This window comes from Thamnophis sirtalis, unplaced genomic scaffold (assembly GCF_051295495.1).
Source record: "Thamnophis sirtalis isolate CommonGarterSnake01/CBP01778 unplaced genomic scaffold, rThaSir2_p1.2 scaffold_5, whole genome shotgun sequence".
Classification (NCBI taxonomy): Eukaryota; Metazoa; Chordata; class Lepidosauria; order Squamata; family Natricidae; genus Thamnophis; species Thamnophis sirtalis.
Genome location: NW_028261385.1, coordinates 88,248,886 through 88,269,827, shown reverse-complemented (window position 1 = coordinate 88,269,827; position 20,942 = coordinate 88,248,886). Strand labels below are relative to the sequence as shown.

General features: G+C 40.4%; 1 protein-coding gene across 1 annotated transcript in view; it reads left to right on the top strand.

Moving 5' to 3' along the window:
- The first annotated feature begins 557 nt into the window (after positions 1–557).
- Positions 558–20,942, top strand: part of MUSK (muscle associated receptor tyrosine kinase) — a 58,052-nt gene continuing 37,667 nt past the window's right edge. The window contains exons 1-6 of the mRNA XM_087716153.1: positions 558–776; positions 3,716–3,842; positions 4,441–4,592; positions 7,614–7,741; positions 8,300–8,441; positions 12,564–12,688. Coding sequence (XP_087572279.1) covers positions 698–776; positions 3,716–3,842; positions 4,441–4,592; positions 7,614–7,741; positions 8,300–8,441; positions 12,564–12,688 — 753 coding nt within the window. The 5' untranslated portion in view covers positions 558–697. The remainder of the gene's footprint in view (positions 777–3,715; positions 3,843–4,440; positions 4,593–7,613; positions 7,742–8,299; positions 8,442–12,563; positions 12,689–20,942) is intronic.

The following is a 20,942-nucleotide window of genomic DNA, read 5'->3' as shown; positions in this document are numbered from 1 at the left end:
AGGGGTCCCCAACCCCCACTCTGTGGCATGCCAGAAACCTGGCAGCACAAATAAGTAAAGCCCCATCTGTGGCATGCAGGCAGCACATGAAACTATGACCTCTCCGGTCCACCGAAAAAAACCTCTCTCCACAGAATCGGTCCCTGGTGCCCAAAAGATTAGGGGCCACTAGTTTGCAGTATTGGCTAGTGTGAGTAAATAGTTTCAGACAAGAGATACACCAAGTAGTATAACTTTATAAGCATCCAGGAATATGTGGAAAAAAATGGACCTTTGCTTTGGTCAGCAAGAGGAGGCTTTAAAAAGGGAAGAAGATCTCCATAGGAGTGCACTCTTACATGATGCTGAAGCTCAACATGTTTCATTGGCCCGAGACCAAGCTATTATTTTAGAAAGGCATTGAGGCATTGTGTACTCCCCACTGTTTGTTCAAAAGGCATTCCCAGGGGATTTGTGCTCTCTTGTTTCATGAGCCTCCACATTGTTGAAGCTGACTGACGTTGAAGCACACCAGCTGGCCATGTCCATCACTGCAGCCAAGTCGGAGGATTCCTGCGTATACTTAGAACCCACGAGTCAGTGTCTGAGAAGAACTTTGCAACAAACCATGCTTTAAAACTAAGCAACCAAGAAGAAAGATGCCTATCTTTGGCTAAAGGGGACAAATCCTCTTCCTCAACCGGCTACCGGATAAATCATGAAAGATTGGCTAAACATTCCTCTTATACAGATCTTCACCCTGGCTGTCTTCAGCTTGACAGAGAAGCTCCCAAAAGGTAGGTATAAATAAAGGGTCATCTCTTTGCTTTGCCACTGGTTACATATTTATTTTCGATCTTGGACCTGCCCTGGGTTTCGGATGGATATAGAAGCTCCTGGGATTTGTATAAATGAGCTGGTTTTGCCTGTGAGCGCATCTATAATTGCCTTTGGAGAATCACCATGGAAGAACTGAGCAGCTCTTGTTTGTACATATCACGATGACTGGTGCTCTGATGAATTTCCCTGTGTAGGTTTTTTGTTTATAGTATGTATCAAAAACAGTTTTCCAAATATAAATAGCCAGCAATGTTGAATGTTTACTTGGGAATAAATCCACTTAACACAGTTGGGACTTCTAAGTAAATATACAGAGATGCTTGAGGAATGTGAGTGAGGCAGATGCTTGTACTAAGTGACATAATCTACATCTCCTTGATTAATGTTGTGATTAGAATTTTGAGGATAGCTCTCTGCATTGTTACATGCAAAAAAGGCCCATTAAGGTCATGTTGCTGAGAACCAGGTGAATGCACAGCAATCTCCTCTATGGATCAATTAAACCGGAAGTCTTGCTGAAATTTACTCCCAAATAAATTGGTATCCAGTTTGCAGTTGTAATGATTAGTTGGCTCCGCCATTTCTTTAAAATTTTGCTGCATTTTTCAAACTATATCATAAACTGTATTTGACCAATAGCTATGTTTAGAGATGTTTGCTGTAAGTAAAAACAAACAAATCCATTCTTAAATTCCTTTTATGGTTTTTTAAATAAAAACTTAAATACAGAATACGATGAAACATATTTGCAGGACAAAATGACAGTGACTCAGGAATATATGGTAGATACGGCTTCTTCGCTACAGTAGATAGGTACTCAGATGGGGGGGGGATCCCATTGTCTTTATATAGATTTAATAGTCTCAATACAAAGATTGATTACAACACCAACAATTAATTATTTTAATGTTGTAAGAGATTTAAGGAGACTGAAATATATGTGATGAATAAGTACACAGTGCTAAATTCTTTGTTTGCTCTGCCTTCTATCAAGCTGCTTTCCCTCTCATCAAAGGGAAATTTAGGAATCTTATACATATCTTTGCTCTATAGTTTGAAATTTGAAAATTCATCCAACTGTGGACCAGAAAGGGAAATCTTCAAATCAGATCAGAGTGGCTTTCACTACTAGGAGCTGTAATCTCACCATTTTTGAAATGCCAAATGCCAGCGACAACAGTCAATATCTATTAAAGAACTGGGTTATTTTTCTTTTCCTTTTGGCAATTGTGTGCAATATGTCATTTTCCAAGAAGAAAACAATTTATAAATTCTTCAGCTATCCAGCAAACGCAATTATGTGGTACAAAAACATTTTCATGTATTTTCAAGGCCACGCTGGCCCACCCTCCTAACCAGAGTTATGTTTATCTCTGCTAATGTAATACGTAATATATACAGAACTTCCAGGGATAAAGAAATTAGGTATGTGCAGTGGAATTAAAGTTTCAGGCTTATATAAATATTGAAGAAAGTTAAAAGGCCTTTCTTATATCTTTTTGAACAGTTTGTGCTAAGGGAGGTGATCATTGCTTTGCTCGGCACTATCAAGTTCTTGGACTGTGTCAGACTATATAGATAGCTTCCCCTTGGATCTAGGGATGGCCATTATAACATAGCTAACTATGATTTTTGTCATCTGTCATGAAGCTAAATTACACTGAAGTGTGATTCAGTGATTCATCCTGACCTCAATCTTTGGTATTAGAAAAAAATGGTGTTCCTGACCAGCAATTGTTTATTCTGAATATTATTGACTTAAAAAAATTATTTGTATCCTGCTTTCCAATACATGAAGTGTCAAAGTGGCTTTAACTTTAAAAAAAACAAAACACCAACACAGATAGTCACAAGCTTTAAAATAGGATTTCAAACCATTGCAGAAACTAATTCAAATTGAAACAGCGTAACTACGAGGATGGTCTGGATTCCTTTCGATGAACAGAGAAAGAATGTGGTTCCCATTTTTCACATCTGAGGACCCACGCAGAAGGAGACCTTCCTTTCATATCGGCAAGACCTGGTCCCAGAAAATGAAGCCATCTTTAACAAGCCTTTTAATGTCCAGAGCAGGGGTGAAATGCTACTGGTTCAGGCCGGTTTGCCCAAACTGGTAGTAAAAAAATGCTTAACAAACTAAAAAAAAAATTCAGACGGTCAGCTGTGCTGCGTGATGGTAGGAACTTTTTAAAAAACTTCTTTTTACCATTTGGGGTCCATTTTTGTTCCCAGGAGGTTTACCTGAGGCCTGCTAGACCAAAAACGGGGAGAGTCTGTTTTTGCTCCCAGGAGGCTTTCCTGAGGCCTGCTAGGCCAAAACCGGGGTGGGTGCTGCGAAAGAAGGAAAGAAGGAAAGAAGGAAAGAAGGAAGAGAGGGAATAAAAAAGGAGAGGGAAGAAGGACCACTAACCTGGCAGTAGACGCAGCTTCAGAGGATATCTTGAAAGAGCAAAGCAATCCAGGGCTGGAAGGTACCTAGAGGTCATCTAGTCCAATCCCCTGCTCCAGCAGGACATTGTTAAAGTGTCTTTTGACCCTCCCGGTCACATGACTACATAGCGATGCCTACCCAGTCACATGACCCCCACCAAGCCATGCCCACAGAAACACTAGGAAAATTTTTTAGATTTCACCACTGGTCCAGAGATTACAGTGATCAGAAGTAGATCATGCTACAAAGATGCGTGAAATACTCAGAAGTACTATAGAAAAGCTGAGGATCCTTCTCATGTTCCAGAATGAGAGAATAAGATAATGCATGAATAAATGCATTTATTTGAATGTCTTTTCTCTGTATCTTGACTATTTTTCTGTCATTGGTTTTGGATTTGTACAAATTTTGCTTGGTCAAGCTGCAGGATCTTATGCTGCCTTTGTGGTCTTCTTTTGGTCACAGGTCCAATTATCACCACCCCTCTTGAGACTGTGGATGCTCTGGTTGAAGAGGCAGCCACCTTTGTGTGTGTCGTAAAATCTTTTCCCCAGGCAGAGATTACCTGGACACGTAATAACATTCCTATCAGGTATGAATTGAATGTACAAAAGACCACAGAATGTGGGAACTCTCAGAAAATATCAGTATTCGTCTCTACCAGTGGTGAAATTCAATTTTTTTTACTACCAGTTCTGTGGGTGTGGCTTGGTGGGCATGGCAGGGGAAGGATACTGCAAAATCTTCATTCCCACCCCAGGGGCCAGCAATACTTGCCGGTTCTCTGAACTACTCAAAATTTCCACTACCAGTTCTCCACAACCTGTCAGAACCTGCTGAATTTCATCCCTCGTCTCTACCCATAATATTACACCCCCTCTTAATTCTATTCACCAGTGCAGCATTCTATAAAGTCAATTCATGCATTATTTTTATAGGTGCATGGTAAATATAAAATGTATAATGGTATTTGGGAATGGCATGGGAAGACAGGAGGAACAGCTGCAGAGTGGACAATAGTCAGATAAGAGGATTAGCTTTAAGAAGTAATCTGGGCATGGCAAATATCTTAGAAGAGCCCCACCTTTTGAAACCAGTTATTTGGATTTTAAAGGCCAAGGGAGGGGGAGCACATTCAGAGTTGCACTTTTAAATAAACTCTTCCTTGATGCATCTTAATATGTTCTCAGATTTTTTGATACTAGGTATGCCATACGAGAAAATGGGCAACTCCTAACTATTCTGAGCGTGGAAGACAGTGATGATGGGATATATTGTTGTACTGCAAACAATGGTGTAGGAATAGAAGCAGAAAGCTGTGGGGCATTACAAGTGAAAATGAGTAAGTATATCTATCCTTTTGCTGAATTAAAAGTCACTGAAAGGTCAAGTGAGCTAGAAAGCAAGGCAATATTTTACTCGAGTATTAATATTTTTATTTGGTATGAATTTAAATTTAAGCAAAGTACAAGCAAAGGAATAAATTATCAATACGTGCAACCTAATATCAATAGTAAAATGATACTGTCATAGATCTGCCCCCGGACCCCTTTCCAAACATGAGTTCAGAGGAAGAAGATTAGTTTGAGTTGGCAGAGGAAAGCATGGAGTTGCATGATGGCCCGGATCAAGCCTCAGAGAGTGCTAGCCTGATGGAGCACCCTCAGCTGGGTTGATCAGACAAGCACAGGCTGAGTTTGAGTGAGGCAAACCACAGCTGCAGCGAGTTGGCCAGGATGCTCCAGGCAAGGACCAGGAGCAACTATCACTTGTTAACAGTGTGAACACCAACTCCTCCAAGGACATGTAGGGCAGATAGGAGGTAGGTGGAATGCAGGTTGTCTAGACTAGGTTTTCCCCACCTAGTTGAATGTTCAGGATTATTGCCCCCACACCCACAAGTCCATCACATGGTCCAATCTCCCAGTACCATGCTGGCAGTTCCACCCATCCAATTCCGGTCAGGTGCAAAGGTGCAGAGACAAAGGATGACTTTGGCTTTCTAGAAAGAATTTTGTTATGGCTACGTAGTATGTAACTCCTTACAATCCCTCCTCCCATTTTCCACAATAGAAAATGCATAGCAGAATAATAGAAAGTATGGCAGGCCAAAGATCCAAAAGAAAAGACGGCTGCAGGCCTAACACCCCTCATGAAGTGTCACCTACTTAATCCTGCCCTGAGGACCTGAACGTTGCTGGAACAATGTGCCCAGTTCTTGTGTGCTTTTGTTGTGTATCCTGATTCACGGATTGTTTCCTGGATTTTGTATGTGCCCGTTGGACTCAGTTTTCCCAGAGACTTTTCTTGTGCTGAGATTGGAAACTGTACCTGACCACATGGGTGCTTTCTGAGGACTTGTTTGGGGGGGGGGGGGGTTGAATAAAGACCTTTAGAACTCTCGCTATGCATGCATGTATGTATGTGTGTGTGAGGGGAGCGGGGCAGCTCGTCTTCAACTTACAACAGTTTGTGTAGTGATGGTTTGAGTGCAATGGCACTCAAAAAGTGACTATTTCACACATACAACCATTGCAGCATCCCCATGGTCATGTGATCAAAATTCAGACAATTTTGCAACTTACTCATATTTATGACGGCTGCAGTGTCCCAGGGTCATGTGACCACATTTTTTAACCTTATGACAAGCAAAGTCAATGGGATGGGGAAGCCAGATTCACTTAACAACTGCAGTGATTCACTTAACAACTATGGTAAGAACGGTTGTAAAATGGAGCAAAATTCACTTAATAACTGTCTTGTTTAGCAACATAAATTTTGAGCTCCATTGTGCCAGTAGTTGTAAGCTGTATACAGGTAGTCTTCCATTTATGACCAGATCAGAATATCCATAAGTCACTGCAGTCATAAATCAAATTGTACCTGATTTTGCGACAATTTGTACATCGGTCATTAACCAAAATGCACAGTTATTAAGCAAATCACACCATCATTAAGTGATCCCAGTTTCCCTAATAGGCATTTTTTGCTGAAAAATCGCGATCACAAAACATGATCATGTGAGTGCAGGACACTGCATCTGATCTTAAATGCGAACTGGTTTCCAATCTCCAAATTGCAATCATGTGACCACAGGGATGGAATGACAGTTATAAGTGCCAGTACCGGTTGTAAGTCACTTTTTCCTAGGCCATTGCAACTTTGAACTATGGTTAAACAAACAGTTGAAAGTCAAAGACTACTTGCTATAAAGCAATTTACCTAATTTATCTAATCCTAACTCTACTGTATTTCAGTTGGTATCCGGTATGGTTTCTCATGAAGTTTTTTCAGCTTCATAAAGATCATTTTTTTAAAAAAAGGATTACATATAAACATCAGGAGATCATATTCCAAGCATAGCTCAATGGAGGAATTGATACCATAGAGTAGGAGATGGGAGAAAACACTGAAATGTAAGGTGGCCATTCTGAAAGAAAGAGAAACTAAAAGATCTTGATTGCATGGTTGCTCTGAACACACAGAAATATGAATTGTAATCATGTTTTTCAATACATGGCTGAGAAGATCAATAGCAGCAGTTTAAATTAGAAATACTTCTGAAAATCTGGGCAATGTAAAAATTGGCTTCAGAGCAAGATTTAAACCCTCTGTTAAATTTGTTGGGGGGAAAAATCAAGTTTTATTGTATATTCTATTTGCTTTTCTATCATCATGTCTTTATTTGTGAAATCAATACTATTGTAAGCTTTTTCAGAGCTATAGTGGCGTAGTGGTTAGAGTAGTACTGCAGGCTACTTCTGCTGATCACCAGCTGCCAGCAGTTTAGCAGATCGAATCTCACTAGGCTCAATGTTGACTCAGCCTTCCAGCCTTCCAAGGTTGGTAAAATGAGGACCCAGATTGTTTAGGGCAATATGTTGACTCTGTAAACCACTTAGAGAGGGCGGTAAAGCATTGTGAAGCGGTATATAAGTCTAAGTGCTATTGCTATTTTTGAGCAGTGGCAATATTGATGTTTTCCCTGCACCAGCCCTTACTTCTTTCTTCATAATGTTGAAGTTGCAATCTTAGTTGACTTTTCCTGAATTCCCGCGATCCCCCTACATGTATTTTCCTCCAAACTTGGAGATAGTGTGAGTTGCCTGCTTCTACTCTCCTTTGAAACACCTTCCCTCCATCTCTTTATAGGTGTTTGGGAGATAACTAGGAAGCTCGATTGCTCTTTCATTGCTTTGTTAGAAGAGAATATGGATGTTGATGACAAAATGGACCTATTGTCTTGTAATAGTATAATGTGATTTTAGCACAGGGGTGTCCATCCTTGGCAACTTTTGAGACTTGTGGGCTTCAACATGCTGGCTGGGGAAACTCCATTTCATTTTGATCTTTAAAATTGTAGAGCCGAAAATAACCCGTCCACCTTCAAATCTGAAAATCATTGAAGGATTGAAGGCTGTTTTCCCATGTACTACAATGGGAAATCCCAAGCCTTCCCTTTCCTGGATCAAAGGAGAAAATGTGATAAAGGTGAGTATTGTAAGTATTTCTATCTTTTTGCAGAACTGGTCTGAGAAAAAATATTGTATTAGTTATCATTTCATAGAGAGGACAAGTGATTAAGGTCCTGGACCAGAAACCTAGAATCTGTGAATTCTAGTCTAACCTTAGACATGAAAATCGAATAGGTGATTTTGACCCAATCATTGCCTGTCAGCCCAAATCATTTTACAAGGTGGCTGTTGTGGGGAAATTAGGAAGGAGCATTATGTAAGCTGCCTCAAATTATACAAATGAAATGGGAATATAAATCAAATAAATAAATACTGTGTTTTTCTTTGACTCCCAAAATAAATGCTTGGCCTTATTTTCAGAGAAGTCTTATTATTTTTGAGGTGCAGGAGGTGGCGAGCGTGGTTACCTCATGGCTGCTGCTGTGTTGCAATATTTTCGGGGAGGGTTTATTTTAGCGCATACACTCAAAAGTCCAATTTGGCTTATTATCTGAGGAGGTCTTATTTTCAGGGAAACAGGATATATCCATCTGGGTCTACCTCATTTCACTTGAAGCTTTATATTTTGTGGCAGGAAAATTCTCGAATTGCTGTTCTTGAATCAGGCAGTTTAAGGATTCATAATGTACAGAAGGAAGATGGTGGACACTATCGCTGTGTGGCAAAGAACAGCCTCGGGACAGCCTACTCTAAACCTGTAATTCTGGAAGTGGAAGGTGAGTGATCTGTTTGGTGATGTGATCACACAAATACAGAATCTGCATTCATCCGACATCAGTACCCCATTTTTGCGAAGTGTTCAGGACAAAAATGGAAGTCTTTGAGCCCAGCTTTGAATCTATGAGTGAATAGAAACAAACAAGCAAATCTAATCAATGATCTAATGATCCTTCTTACCAAGGGTTTTGTTCGACTGCCTGCAAGGAATCCATATTAATGGCAGATTCTGAATAAATATACTTCTAAAAGATATATATTTGGGAATTTATCTTATAGCCTTGCTTCCCCTGGAATAATATTTATGGCTTTTCCAAGATTATTTGCATATGCATATGTGTGTGGGAAATATATTTGGATACATGTGACACATTATTCTGAATGGCAAGGCTGATATCAGCTCTTGGCTTGCTCTAGTTCTGCTTCTAGGAACATGTAGATTTGTCTTTCTTAACTGGATGACTTCCAGAGATGTTGGATTTTAACTCAGAAGTCTCAGCAGTTTGGCCATCAATCATGCTGCAGGGAGATTCTGGAAGTTTTAGTTCTTCTCGATTTAAATCTTCAAACCAGGTAGATGAATAATGTACCTCATTAATAACTTAGCCACAATAGAAATGAGTGTCACTAGCAGCATTGTATACATTAATATATATTGTATACATTCATGCAATCTAAAACATAGTACAGAACCTCACGGTCTGAAGATAACTGATATATAACTCAGAAAAAAGGACAAGCACAATATAACAACAACTGCCATTTAGGCATAAACTGTAAACTGCCTAGAGTTCCCTCGGCAAGATAGGTAAATCAAACAAGTACCATACCAGTAGCTTTCAAGCAACAGGATCTGGATTCTTCTCTGTTGGCTCTATATGGACTTTCATATACTAAAGCCAGTGTAAAATAATGAAATGCTCTGCTTGTTTCTAGCACTCTAAAAGAATTTATTTTGCATGTAACTTTTGTGACTAAAAGTGTGTAAGGATTCCCAGTGCTCTTTCTGTTTCTACTATTTGCTTCCACAGAGAAGATTATTATTTTATTTATTCCCAATGAATCCATTTATGCAGCAGAATAAAACTAAGATCTCATTTAATTAAAAAGTACTTAATACTACTGTTTGCCATTACTGTAATATTTTCTGCTTTAAATCTTTCCAGCAATACAGCCTGGAGAATTAAACAAAAATAAATTTATGTAAGGCCGCTGTTACATTTTGAAGGATAGCAACTAGGTTGAGTTTATTTTTCTTAGCCAATAACTTTTAGAAGAGTTTTGTTATTTATTTAAAGACACTGGGAAAAGCCATTAAAACCCTTTTAAAGGCATTTTAGATTAAGGTGACCAGATTTTCAGATTGGTAAAGAGGGACACCTTTGACGGGGGGGGGGGGGGGGGGCTTGATTAAAAATTTTATACGGAGCAACAAAAATTTTCATACAACGCAAAAATAGTATTGTAATGGGTTTTTTTTATTTCAACATAACTACAATTTACAAATATAAATTGTAACTGTTGCCAAACATCCAAATTTTGATCACGTGACTATGAGGATGCTGCAACGGTTGCTAAGTGTGAAAATGGTTGCTAAGTGTGAAAAATGGTCATCAGTCACTTTTTTCAATGCCATTGTAACTTTGGTCACTAAGTCCATTATACCACCTTTCTTGCCACAGTTCTTAAGTGAATAAATGCAGCTGATAAGTTAGTAACATAAGTGAATCTGGTTTCCCCATTTGACTTTGTCAAAAGGTGATTATATGACCCCAGGACACTGAAACCATCATAAATACGAATCTGTTGCCAAACATCAAAATTTTGATTGCGTGACCATGAGGATGCTGCAACGGTCGCTAAGTGTGAAAATGGTCACTAAGTGTGAAAAATGGTCATCAGTCACTTTTTTCAATGCCATTGTAACTTTGGTCACTATACCACCTTTCTGCTGTCTGCTGCGTTGATTTTGAATTTATTAAAAGAGCTTATTTTACATCAAATCCCTCTCATATTATTCTCCTATGTTCAATAAACCCTAAGAGACAGCATTCTATACATGAAATTCCTGCAACTGTATATTTAGTAAATTGTGGAGCTGAGTTTATCCAATTAACTCAGTTTTTGGACTTGAGTAATCACATACAATAAAGGAAATAAAACTATTTAGAATGAAGTGTAGTTGGCTATTTGTGATTAAGGGTGTCATGCAGAAACAATTATAGTTTTGATCAGGAAAATACCCTAAAAAAAAACCTTTTGTTCTTTCAGGGTTTTTTTTTAATGATTTTTCCATGGCACATCATAGTGTTACACATATTGTTTTGAATAAAAAAACAGCAGCTGCACATTTTTAAAAACCTACATTATTTTAAAATGCATTAAAAAATAAAAGAAAAAAACCCAGCACACTTACCAGCAGGCAGAAACTCCAAGTCAATCCAAAATGATATAGATGTTAATACAAAGAACTGAGCAAATTGAAACTTTCCCACCATTTTGGAGCAGTCCTCCAACCTCCGTGCCCCTCCCCTCCGGAAAATCCAGGAAGTAATACTGGCGACCTCTCTAGCCATTTCCTGCAGCTCTATGGTACTAGATCATTTTTTCTTATAAAATGAGGTAAATGCAACACGGCGCGGCGCGGGGGGGATCCGTTTTGTTGCTTTAACGTTTTAATATCTTCAATGAAAGTACTGAGACAGAGAGAGAGAGAGGGATTAGACAGGGTGTCTTTTGTCTTGCCCCGGTTAGGATTTCTTAAGCAAATCCACTGGGCTTTCAACATGAAGCCAGAAAATCGGGACTTTTTTAAAACGCGGAGGGACACGGGAAAAATTGTTATAAAGCGTGCTTGTCACGCTGAAATCGGTACGTCTGGTCACCTTATCTTAGATTTAGTAGGGCCTGCTCTTTCCTGAACTGTAGCCTATTTTATCTGATGCACAGATTCATTGGATGTACTTGAAAACTAAGCCAACAGGTAAGACTCTACATTTAAATCTACATCTGAGCTCCTTAAATGCATCATTTAAGAGCCAGCCCTACGATCAAAAGAGCTTCCTTACACACTTCCTAGGGAAGGTAATTTGAACAGATCTTATCCTTGCATGAACTTGCCTTTTGGAATTTGCTGCGATATATTTTTCATATGTGGAAAATGAGTCATTTAGTACAGCAGATTTATATAGACACCGGACATTAACTATTTTAATGTTATTTATATTCCTCACCCCCACCACAGCCCCAAATTGGGACATGTAGATCTTATTGTCTCTGCAGGTTTCTTTTGGATTCACTCATGGAAAACATACCTCATATGAACTCTTTTTGACATTGATAAAGGAATTTTGAAAGCCTATATAGTTAACAGTGGAAGTTTTATTTTAAAAGGAATTCAAAGGAAGGAGGGGCAGACTGGATCTTAGAGGTATCCACTCTGAAAAGTGTGCACCTCATAAGTCTTTGCAAGTGGGGAAGGGTTAAATAAATTCTGAGTATAATGGCCCAATATCTTTTGTTGTTTTTATTTCAAGACTAGAGGCAATTCTTCCTTTCCAGAAATACTTCTACAGATATAGCAAATGTTTTTGTTATTAGGGCTCATCATTCAGTTTACGATTGGACTTTCTGGGATGATTGACATAAATAGTGGCTAAGTATCCTTGTATTAAAAAACTAAGTATTCAAAGCAATCTTAACTTGAGAAACATGAGTGGTTTAGAAGGTGGAAAAATCAATCAATCAATCAATCAACCAACCAACCAACCAATCAGGGTATGGAAACATTTATAATTCGTAAAATTCTTTTGCAGAAGAGAGATTTTGAGAAGAGCATTTGGGTTTCTGTGATATCAAACATTATTTTCTTTCTAGTGTGGGGTAGATACAATTCTCTTTATAGAGAACCAACATGGGAAATACTTTTGTTTTATCTTTTGAAGAAGCTAAATGCAACAGTGAATGCTTAGCCAAATGTGTGGGGTGTTTTTTGAGTTGAGAAATTACTGGGTGCTTTGGATTGGCACCATCTTCAACTATTTTGTGAATTTGGGAAACTGGAAATATTTCATCAATAGTTAACCTCGGGTTTACTAATGTTTTTGTTTTTTTCCATTAAGTTTTTGCTCGAATTCTGAAGGCTCCTGAATCCTATAACGTAAGCTTTGGCTCTGTGGTAACTCTGCAATGTGTAGCAACAGGCATTCCAACTCCTATAATAACATGGCTTGAAAATGGAAAAGCTGTAAGTATCACTGCAGTTCCTAAATTCCAATGATTAATTCTTCAAGCAAATTCAGTTAAGCTTTGAAACCAGGGTAAAACTGGCAGAGAAAAGTGGGAGGCTCTTGCAAAGCAGAGATGCAATATGGAAATGCAATTCATTATTCATTCTCATGTGGCTGGATTATATGACTTCATAGTTTGGAATGTGATTTGAATAACTAACTTCTCATGTGCAAACACCTCCACTATATAGTCATGCATCCCCATTTTGCTTATTCAGTACAGGTTTCCTGTATTTTCATATACAGAATCTTGCACCAATACGTGTTAGAAAATGTGTTTAAGATAACTACAATAACACTTTGACAATGAATGTTAACATCACTTAATCAAGTTGCACAGTTCATAGAGGAAGCTGGAGCAAATTTTGGTTGTCCTTGGCTAAATTCAGTGCTGGGTGGCATATTGGATGGTATATTCTTTATATGGGAAAAGGCCAAGATTCTGATATTTTGGCATCTCCAGATAGCATTGAGAAAGGGTTTTTGATATTCTAAAGGTCCTCTGCAATCTCCAGAATTCTAGAAATTGTATCATAATTTATATCATTTTAGAAAATGCTGCTATCATAGGTGCTTAGTACAAGCCACAATAATATCACCTCTGCCATTTCATTGCACAAATGATATGATTTATTTGATTCTGTTTCATGAAGTGACTGACATAAATTGCACAATTGCATGCTACCTTCCTCTCTGCCCATGGTTGACTGTGATTGCTGTGAACCTTTGGCCAATGGATACCTTTCCTGATGTTGTTGGGCTTTGATTTGGCTCTTACTATGCCTTTATTTGTAGGGACACGGTGGCTCAGTGGCTAAGAGGCTGATCTTGTTGATCAGAAAGGTCAGCAGTTTGGTGGTTCAAATCCCTAGTGCCGTGTAACGTAAGGTGACCAGATTTTCAGATTGGAAAAGAGGGACGCCCTTGACCCGGGGGGGGGGGGGGGCTTGATTAAAATTTTTATATTTTGTCAAAAGGTCACCCCAGGACACTGAAACCAGCATAAATACGAATCTGTTGCCAAACAAAATTTTGATCACGTGACCATGAGGATGTTGCAACGGTCGCTAAGTGTGAAAAATGGTCATCAGTCACTTTTTTCAATGCCATTGTAACTTTGGTCACTAAATGTTTTCCCCCTCCTCGAGACTCCTCACTTCTTCCTTCATTCCTCTTGCTTATCTACCTTCACCTTATCTGTCTTCTGCTCTTTCCCTCTCTTCCTTCCTTTCTCCTTCCATCCTCTCTTCTTTCCTCACTCACTCCCTTCCTCTTTTTTTCTCTTCCTTCCTCCTTCCATTCTTCCAGCTTCATTTCTTTTGCCTATCTACCTTCTCTGTCTTTCTGCTCTTTCCATTTCTTAGCTTCTGTTCCTTCCTTCTTCCCTCCTTTCCTATTTCTTCCTTCTTCCTTCCTTTTGCCTATCTACCTTCACCTTCTCTGTCTTTCTACTCTTTCCCTGTCTTCCCCTTTCCTCCCTCCCTCCCTTCTTTGCTTTCTAGTTCCATCTTTTCTTCTTTCCTCTCTCCCTCTTTTTCTTTTTTCCTTCCTTCCTCCTTCCTCTTGCCTATCAACTTTTTTATTTTTTTTTTGTTACATAGACGACACATACCCACAACAATAAAAACAAAAGAAAAAGAAAAAAACCCATCATCACATATAGCATGTCATTTGGTTACAAGTGTTTTAACATTTATCATTCTTATACATTTATTATTTCATTTAATAGGTTATAATATACAGTTTGGGTTGCTTTGTTTACCATCCCTTCCTCCTGTTATAACACCACCTTATTTTCCCTTTCTTTTCTCCCTTCCTCCCTTCTCTACTTTCTTCCTTCCTGCTCTCCTTTTCCTTCCTTCTTCCCTTACCTTTCTCCTACTCCTGCTCTTCCTCTTCCCCTTTCTACCCTCTCTCCCCCTCTTTCTCTCCTTTCCATCCTCCTCTCCTTACCTCTTTCTTCTTTCCATCATCCTTTCATTCTCTCCTCCTTTCTCCCTTTCTCCCAACTCCCTTTCTGGGAGTTGAAGTCCACACACTTTCAAGTCTCCAAGGTGGAGAAAGACTGATCTATCTAATTAATATAATTATTTCTCCCTCTCTTTTTCACTCTCTCTCCAGCGCACACACGCAAATGCATAGGGCAGCCCACCTCACACACAGGTAACTCCGGGCGGCTTACGGGAAGAGGACAGCCGACCACTCAACCACGCGGGGGGGGGGGCAGGATTTCGCCAAGAAAAGTTAACTTTCCTGCGAAAGGGGCTGGCAGCCTCTCAGCTGTTCCCGGCCGGGGAGACCTCCCCCCACTTCCACTCCTGCGACCCTCCTCCCGCCTCCTCGGAGCTTCAAGCAAGCTAACTGGGAAGGCCGGGGAAGAAGAAAAAGCGGCGGCGCGGGGGCGTGGCAAAAGCCCAGCTGCCGTTTCTCTTGCTGAGGGCGGAAGGGGAGGAGGAGGAGGAGAAAGTTAAAGTGGCAGCCCGATCCCTTCAGCAGCCGAGGAGGGAAACGTGCGTTTTGACAGGGCTTGAACAGCGCTGTGCAAGCCCTGCCAAAGTGTCCATTTCCCGGGCGGGCTGCTGTTTCTCTTGCTGAGGGTGGGAGGAGGAGGAGGAGAAAGTTAAAGTGGTGGCCCGATCCCTTCAGCAGCCGAGGAGGGAAACGTGCGTTTTGACAGGGCTTGAACAGCGCTGTGCAAGCCCTGCCAAAGTGTCCATTTCCCGGGCGGGCTGCTGTTTCTCTTGCTGAGGGCGGGAGGAGGAGGAGGAGAAAGTTAAAGTGGTGGCCCGATCCCTTCAGCAGCCGAGGCGGGAAACGTGCGTTTTGACAGGGCTTGAACAGCGCTGTGCAAGCCCTGCCAAAGTGTCCATTTCCCGGGCGGGCTGCCGTTTCTCTTGCTGAGGGCGGGAGGAGGAGGAGGAGAAAGTTAAAGTGGTGGCCCGATCCCTTCAGCAGCCGAGGAGGGAAACGTGCGTTTTGACAGGGCTTGAACAGCGCTGTGCAAGCCCTGCCAAAGTGTCCATTTCCCGGGCGGGCTGCCGTTTCTCTTGCTGAGGGCGGGAGGAGGAGGAGGAGAAAGTTAAAGTGGTGGCCCGATCCCTTCAGCAGCCGAGGCGGGAAACGTGCGTTTTGACAGGGCTTGAACAGCGCTGTGCAAGCCCTGCCAAAGTGTCTGTTTTCCAGGCGGGCTGCCGTTTCTCTTGCTGAGGGCGGGAGGAGGAGGAGGAGAAAGTTAAAGTGGTGGCCCGATCCCTTCAGCAGCCGAGGAGGGAAACGTGCGTTTTGACAGGGCTTGAACAGCGCTGTGCAAGCCCTGCCAAAGTGTCCGTTTCCCGGGCGGGCTGCCGTTTCTCTTGCTGAGGGCGGAAGGGGAGGAGGAGGAGGAGAAAGTTAAAGTGGCGGCCCGATCCCTTCAGCAGCCGAGGCTAATTCTCTGCACGAACGAGAGCGTGGGGGCAGCGGCAGCCGCCCGCACAGAACTTCCACGCGCTTCACGGGCTTCTGCCGGGCGGCGGGAGCCCTGGAAGTGAGAGGAAGTTCTCTTTGGGCGGCTGCCGCTGCCCCCACCCTCTCCTCCTGCCACGGCGAGCGGAAAATTCTCTGATTAGAATTAGATTAGATTACTCACCAACAAGCGCAGCTGCAACCCCAAAAGACGAAAGGAAAATGGAGACTTGCGCAGGCGTCCTCAGGCTAAGGAGTCCAGCCAATCAGTGAGCTGGTTGGGATGGAAAATTTTCCATCCCAGCCAGCTCACTGATTGGCTGGAGTCCTGGCCAATTAAATCAGTGAGCGGCAGGCTGGGCTGGCTTAAATTTGTAGGTAGCAGATAGAACAGAACGATGAGCCAGCACAGCAAGCTAGCAGCTGATGGGCGGGAGCTGCCAGCGCCAAAAAAAGCGTGCTTTTTAAAAAAGCGTGCGGGATGCGGGAAAATGCATTAAAAAGCGGGGGTGTCCCGCCAAAAGCGGGACGTCTGGTCACCTTAGTGTAACGGAATGAGCTCCCGTTACTTGTCCCAACTTCTGCCAACTAGCAGTTTGAAAGCATGTAAAAATGCAAGTAGAAAAATAGGAACCACCCTTGGTGGAAAGGTAACAGCGTTCGATGTGCCTTTGGCATTTAGTCATGCCAGCCACATGACCACAGAGACTTCTTTGGACAGCGCTGGCTCTTCAGCTTTGAAATGGAGATGAGCACTGCCCCCTAGAGTCGGGAACAACTAGCACATATGTGCGAGAGGAACCTTTACCTTTACTTTATGCCTTTATTTATTTTTAGTAGGTCGTGTAAGCACTGCCAATCTAATTATATATGAAGTAATGAGTTTGTTGTCCTCTAGAAGTATGATATGTGACTGAAGATTCAGTGCTCCAATTTCTAATCTTTGTATCGTCCTTTTAAGTTTTGGCTATGGATAGTTTATTTATTTTGTAAGCTGTGTAGTTCCTTGATCCCAGCATGATTCTTGCTGTTATCAATGTGCCCATCAAACTTAATATACCAGCAGCCCACAACCTTTGGGATACCAGGGACTGATTTTTCCACAGATGAGGTGATGGTGGTTTCAGGTTCAGTCTGGATCTCATGTGTGCACAGATGGGGCTTCACTTGCTTGGGTGGCCTGGTTCCTGGCAGTCCATGGCCGGTGCTGGTCCATGGCCCAAGGGCTAGGGACCCCTGCCATATACTACATATTTTCATTTACTCTGGCACTGAAAAACTGAGAAACTACAGGATTGAAAAGCGATCAAGCATTTGTGTGTGAACAAAACCCAAATATTACACATTTTTTATCAATATGTATGTTACAAATTGTTAATTTTAGCCTACATGGTTTCTCTTACCATATTTAAATTAAACACAATTGTTTTTGAAGAATAATTAAGCTAACAAAAAGAATGAAATTTGCCTCTGCATAAGATGGATGGCATGAATCTTATATGTAAATATATATTTTATTTTTATTTCAGGTGCTCATATATGAGTACCATTTATTATGTAGCCCAAAAGGTACCACTTCTGTACCATCGGGTGCAAACTTGGGAAAACCCTGATGTTTGCTAACAGAATCACAGTCTCCCCTGCATATCCAAAATACCAACCAAAGTTGCAGAGGAAAGGAGTTCCCACATAGAATTATTTATTTATTTATTTATTTATTTATTTATTTATTTATTTATTCATTTGTTTATTTATTCATTCATTTATTTATTTATATTTATTTTTAGTTTGTCAAACACATACAAGATAACAGGTATAAGTATAAACATGGACATGAAGACAGGAAATGGGCACAGGTTTGGCAAACTAAAAATAAATAAATAAAGAATTATAAGTGGGAAGTCCTTTCCTCTGCAACTTTGGTTGGTATTTTGGATATGCACTTCCGGTTGGGCCATTGGGCTGTTTTTCCCCATCCCTAGGCTCCAAAGGCTTTCCTGAAGCCTGGGGAGGGCGAAAGTGGCCTCCCCTGGCCCTCCACGGGGTTGTGTGTGTGTCGTGCGTGCATGCGCAGGTAGGTGGGCATACACAATTTTGGCACACCTTTAGAAAAAGGTTAGCCATCACTTCTCTTTGATCTCCTAGTTCAGTTTATTTTTATTACTGATAGTAAATTTAAAACATTAATCTCTGCCCACAGGAAAATGTATGAATTTCACATAATGGATGAACCAGGTCAATCAGTTGTAACTGCAACTAAATAACTTGTTCCAGTCTTCCTGTGAAATTATGGTTTACTTGAAGTTGGATTATTGTATAAACCACAATACTGGGATGGTATTGTGGAAGCCACAAGCAACCAAATCACATTATAGTTTAGCACGATCAGTGAATGCTAACTCTGAGAGAGTGGAGTGTTTTCCCCTAACTCTGTCAAACACCTTGAATTACTTATATAATTATTATTAGATAATAATCATCAAATAATAATTAAACAAATAAATCTTTGTCATGGATTTCTAATAGCTCTTTGACTATGATTCACGGAATTTCTGCAAATAAGAAAATGCAGGCTGACAGTCTCCGATTTCAAATAGAAAAATTGCCTTCTTAGAAAAGTTAAAAATGCAGTTATTAATAATGAGCTAAAGGCTCTCTGTGCATTTTTTATTAGTTTCCACAAAGCAAATGGCAAGCTGCAATATCTAACTCCCTTTCAAGCTGTTTTGAAATCAGCTGTGCCAGGAGGTTACTTTACCTAAGGAAGACTTGAGGAAAGATTCTCCATAAACTGAAACTTTGCAATCTTCCCTAAATTATTTCCCAACTCTCTGTGAGTTCTATCAGTGAACGTGGCAAGGAGAGCTTTCTATGCTGTGTGGTCCAGGCAGAGAATGACTCACCCTTCAGATTCTCATATTTCTTCTAATAAAAAGCCTTTACCCAAAGCAGAGGAAGATACACATATGCACTTCCTTTTAGCTTTTAGAAGCAGCCTTTGTTACTGCATACAAAAAACCAAAACGAAATCTATAGAGGAGAAAATAGAAAGAGTTGAAGTAAACTTATTGAGCAATGAAGCTTGATGAGGTTGCATGTTTTTTTAATTGATAAAGCTTGTAACATTCATGTAGGATCTGAAAAACCTCTATGTAACTTTTAAAATAAACATTTAAGTATTGGAAAAATACCGTAGTTCAGGCTAAAAGTCAGAATCCGAAGCATAAGCCAATAGACTTAGTGTAAACCAAGCCCGTATGGCAAGTGTATATTTATTCTTGTTGTGCCAATTCAGAAAACAGAGTTAATTGAGTAACTCATGCTTAAACTAATTGTGGCTAACCAAGTTTATTTATTTTGGTTTATTTAGCTTACAGTACCTGCACAGCTATATCAATTTCATAGGATTGAGCTATGTATATGAGCAAACCAATACAAAATGCATATATCTACATCTAAAAACCAATAGGTTATGAAAATAACAACAGCAGCAGCAATAAAACTCCCCAATAAAGATAAATAGATGCATACCCACATGCTCTAGAATTCAAAAGCCTACTGAAATAAAACCCTCCTTCCTCCCTTTTCTCCCTACTATAAAAACACACATTTGCCCAGCTGTAAGTGTATGAATGGTCTCTTTGCAGAGAAATCTATTAATTCCATGTGGGAAGGCAGTTTCTCTTGGGAATATTATTTAATCTGATGCATTAGCTCAGACATTACAGCACCTGGATGAACTGAAGGAAAACTGAGTTCATGCCTTGAGGAAATTACTTTTACATTCTAGTAGGAATGATTTTGGCACTCTAAATCCAAAAATGATTTCTTCAGGAAGATATTTGATGTATATATTTTATTCAGAATGAAGTGAAATGTTTCAGCAGAAATGGAAAAACCAACTCAATCGACTTGGGATTTATATGACATAATTGACATTTTTTAAATCACAAACTTTTGATTTGTTTTCTTTTAAATTTTAGCATGAAAGGCTTATTACTGCAGGAATTGCAACACTCTAATATGTAATTAAAGGAGTGTGTGTACATATGTGTATATCCAGATATTCATACTAGCCAGAGTAAATACTGAACGGAAGAGCTAAATTATTGGCCCTTTTCAGTGGTGGGTTTCAAAAATTGTTCGAACCTACTCTGTGGGTGTGGCCTCCTTTGTGGGAGTGGCTTGCCGCCCATGTGACCGGATGGGAGTGGTTTGCCGCCCATGTGACTGGATATGAAGATGCCAACGACACTTGTCAGAACCACCTTAACTTACCTCACACACAGCACTGGCATGCATAAGAATATGATATAAACTTGTTTTTTAAAAGGCATCTTTGGTTTGCGTTAAAACAACTTCAACACACGCAATATTCTGATTGCACCACAAACGCAGTAGTCATCCTTACCTTTCACAGAGGCACTGAGTTTTATAAATATGAGCATGATAGTGTAGAATAATCAAATCCAAGGACCAGTGGTGGGTTTCAAAATTTTTTGGAACCTCTTCTGTAGGTGTGGCCTGCTTTCCGGGTCCACTGGTGGAACCTCTTCTAACCGGTTCGGTAGATTTGACGAACCGGTTCTACCGAATAGGTGCGAACTGTTAGGAACCCACCTCTGGCCCTTTTGCATCTATTCTTATTCAGTCAAGTATTGGGGGAATGGTATTTTTTTAGGAAAAATATTTCCGCATTAGTTCATTTGTTACACATTCAACACCAGGAAACATTTTAAGTTTAAATCATCATGTTTAATCTTAAAA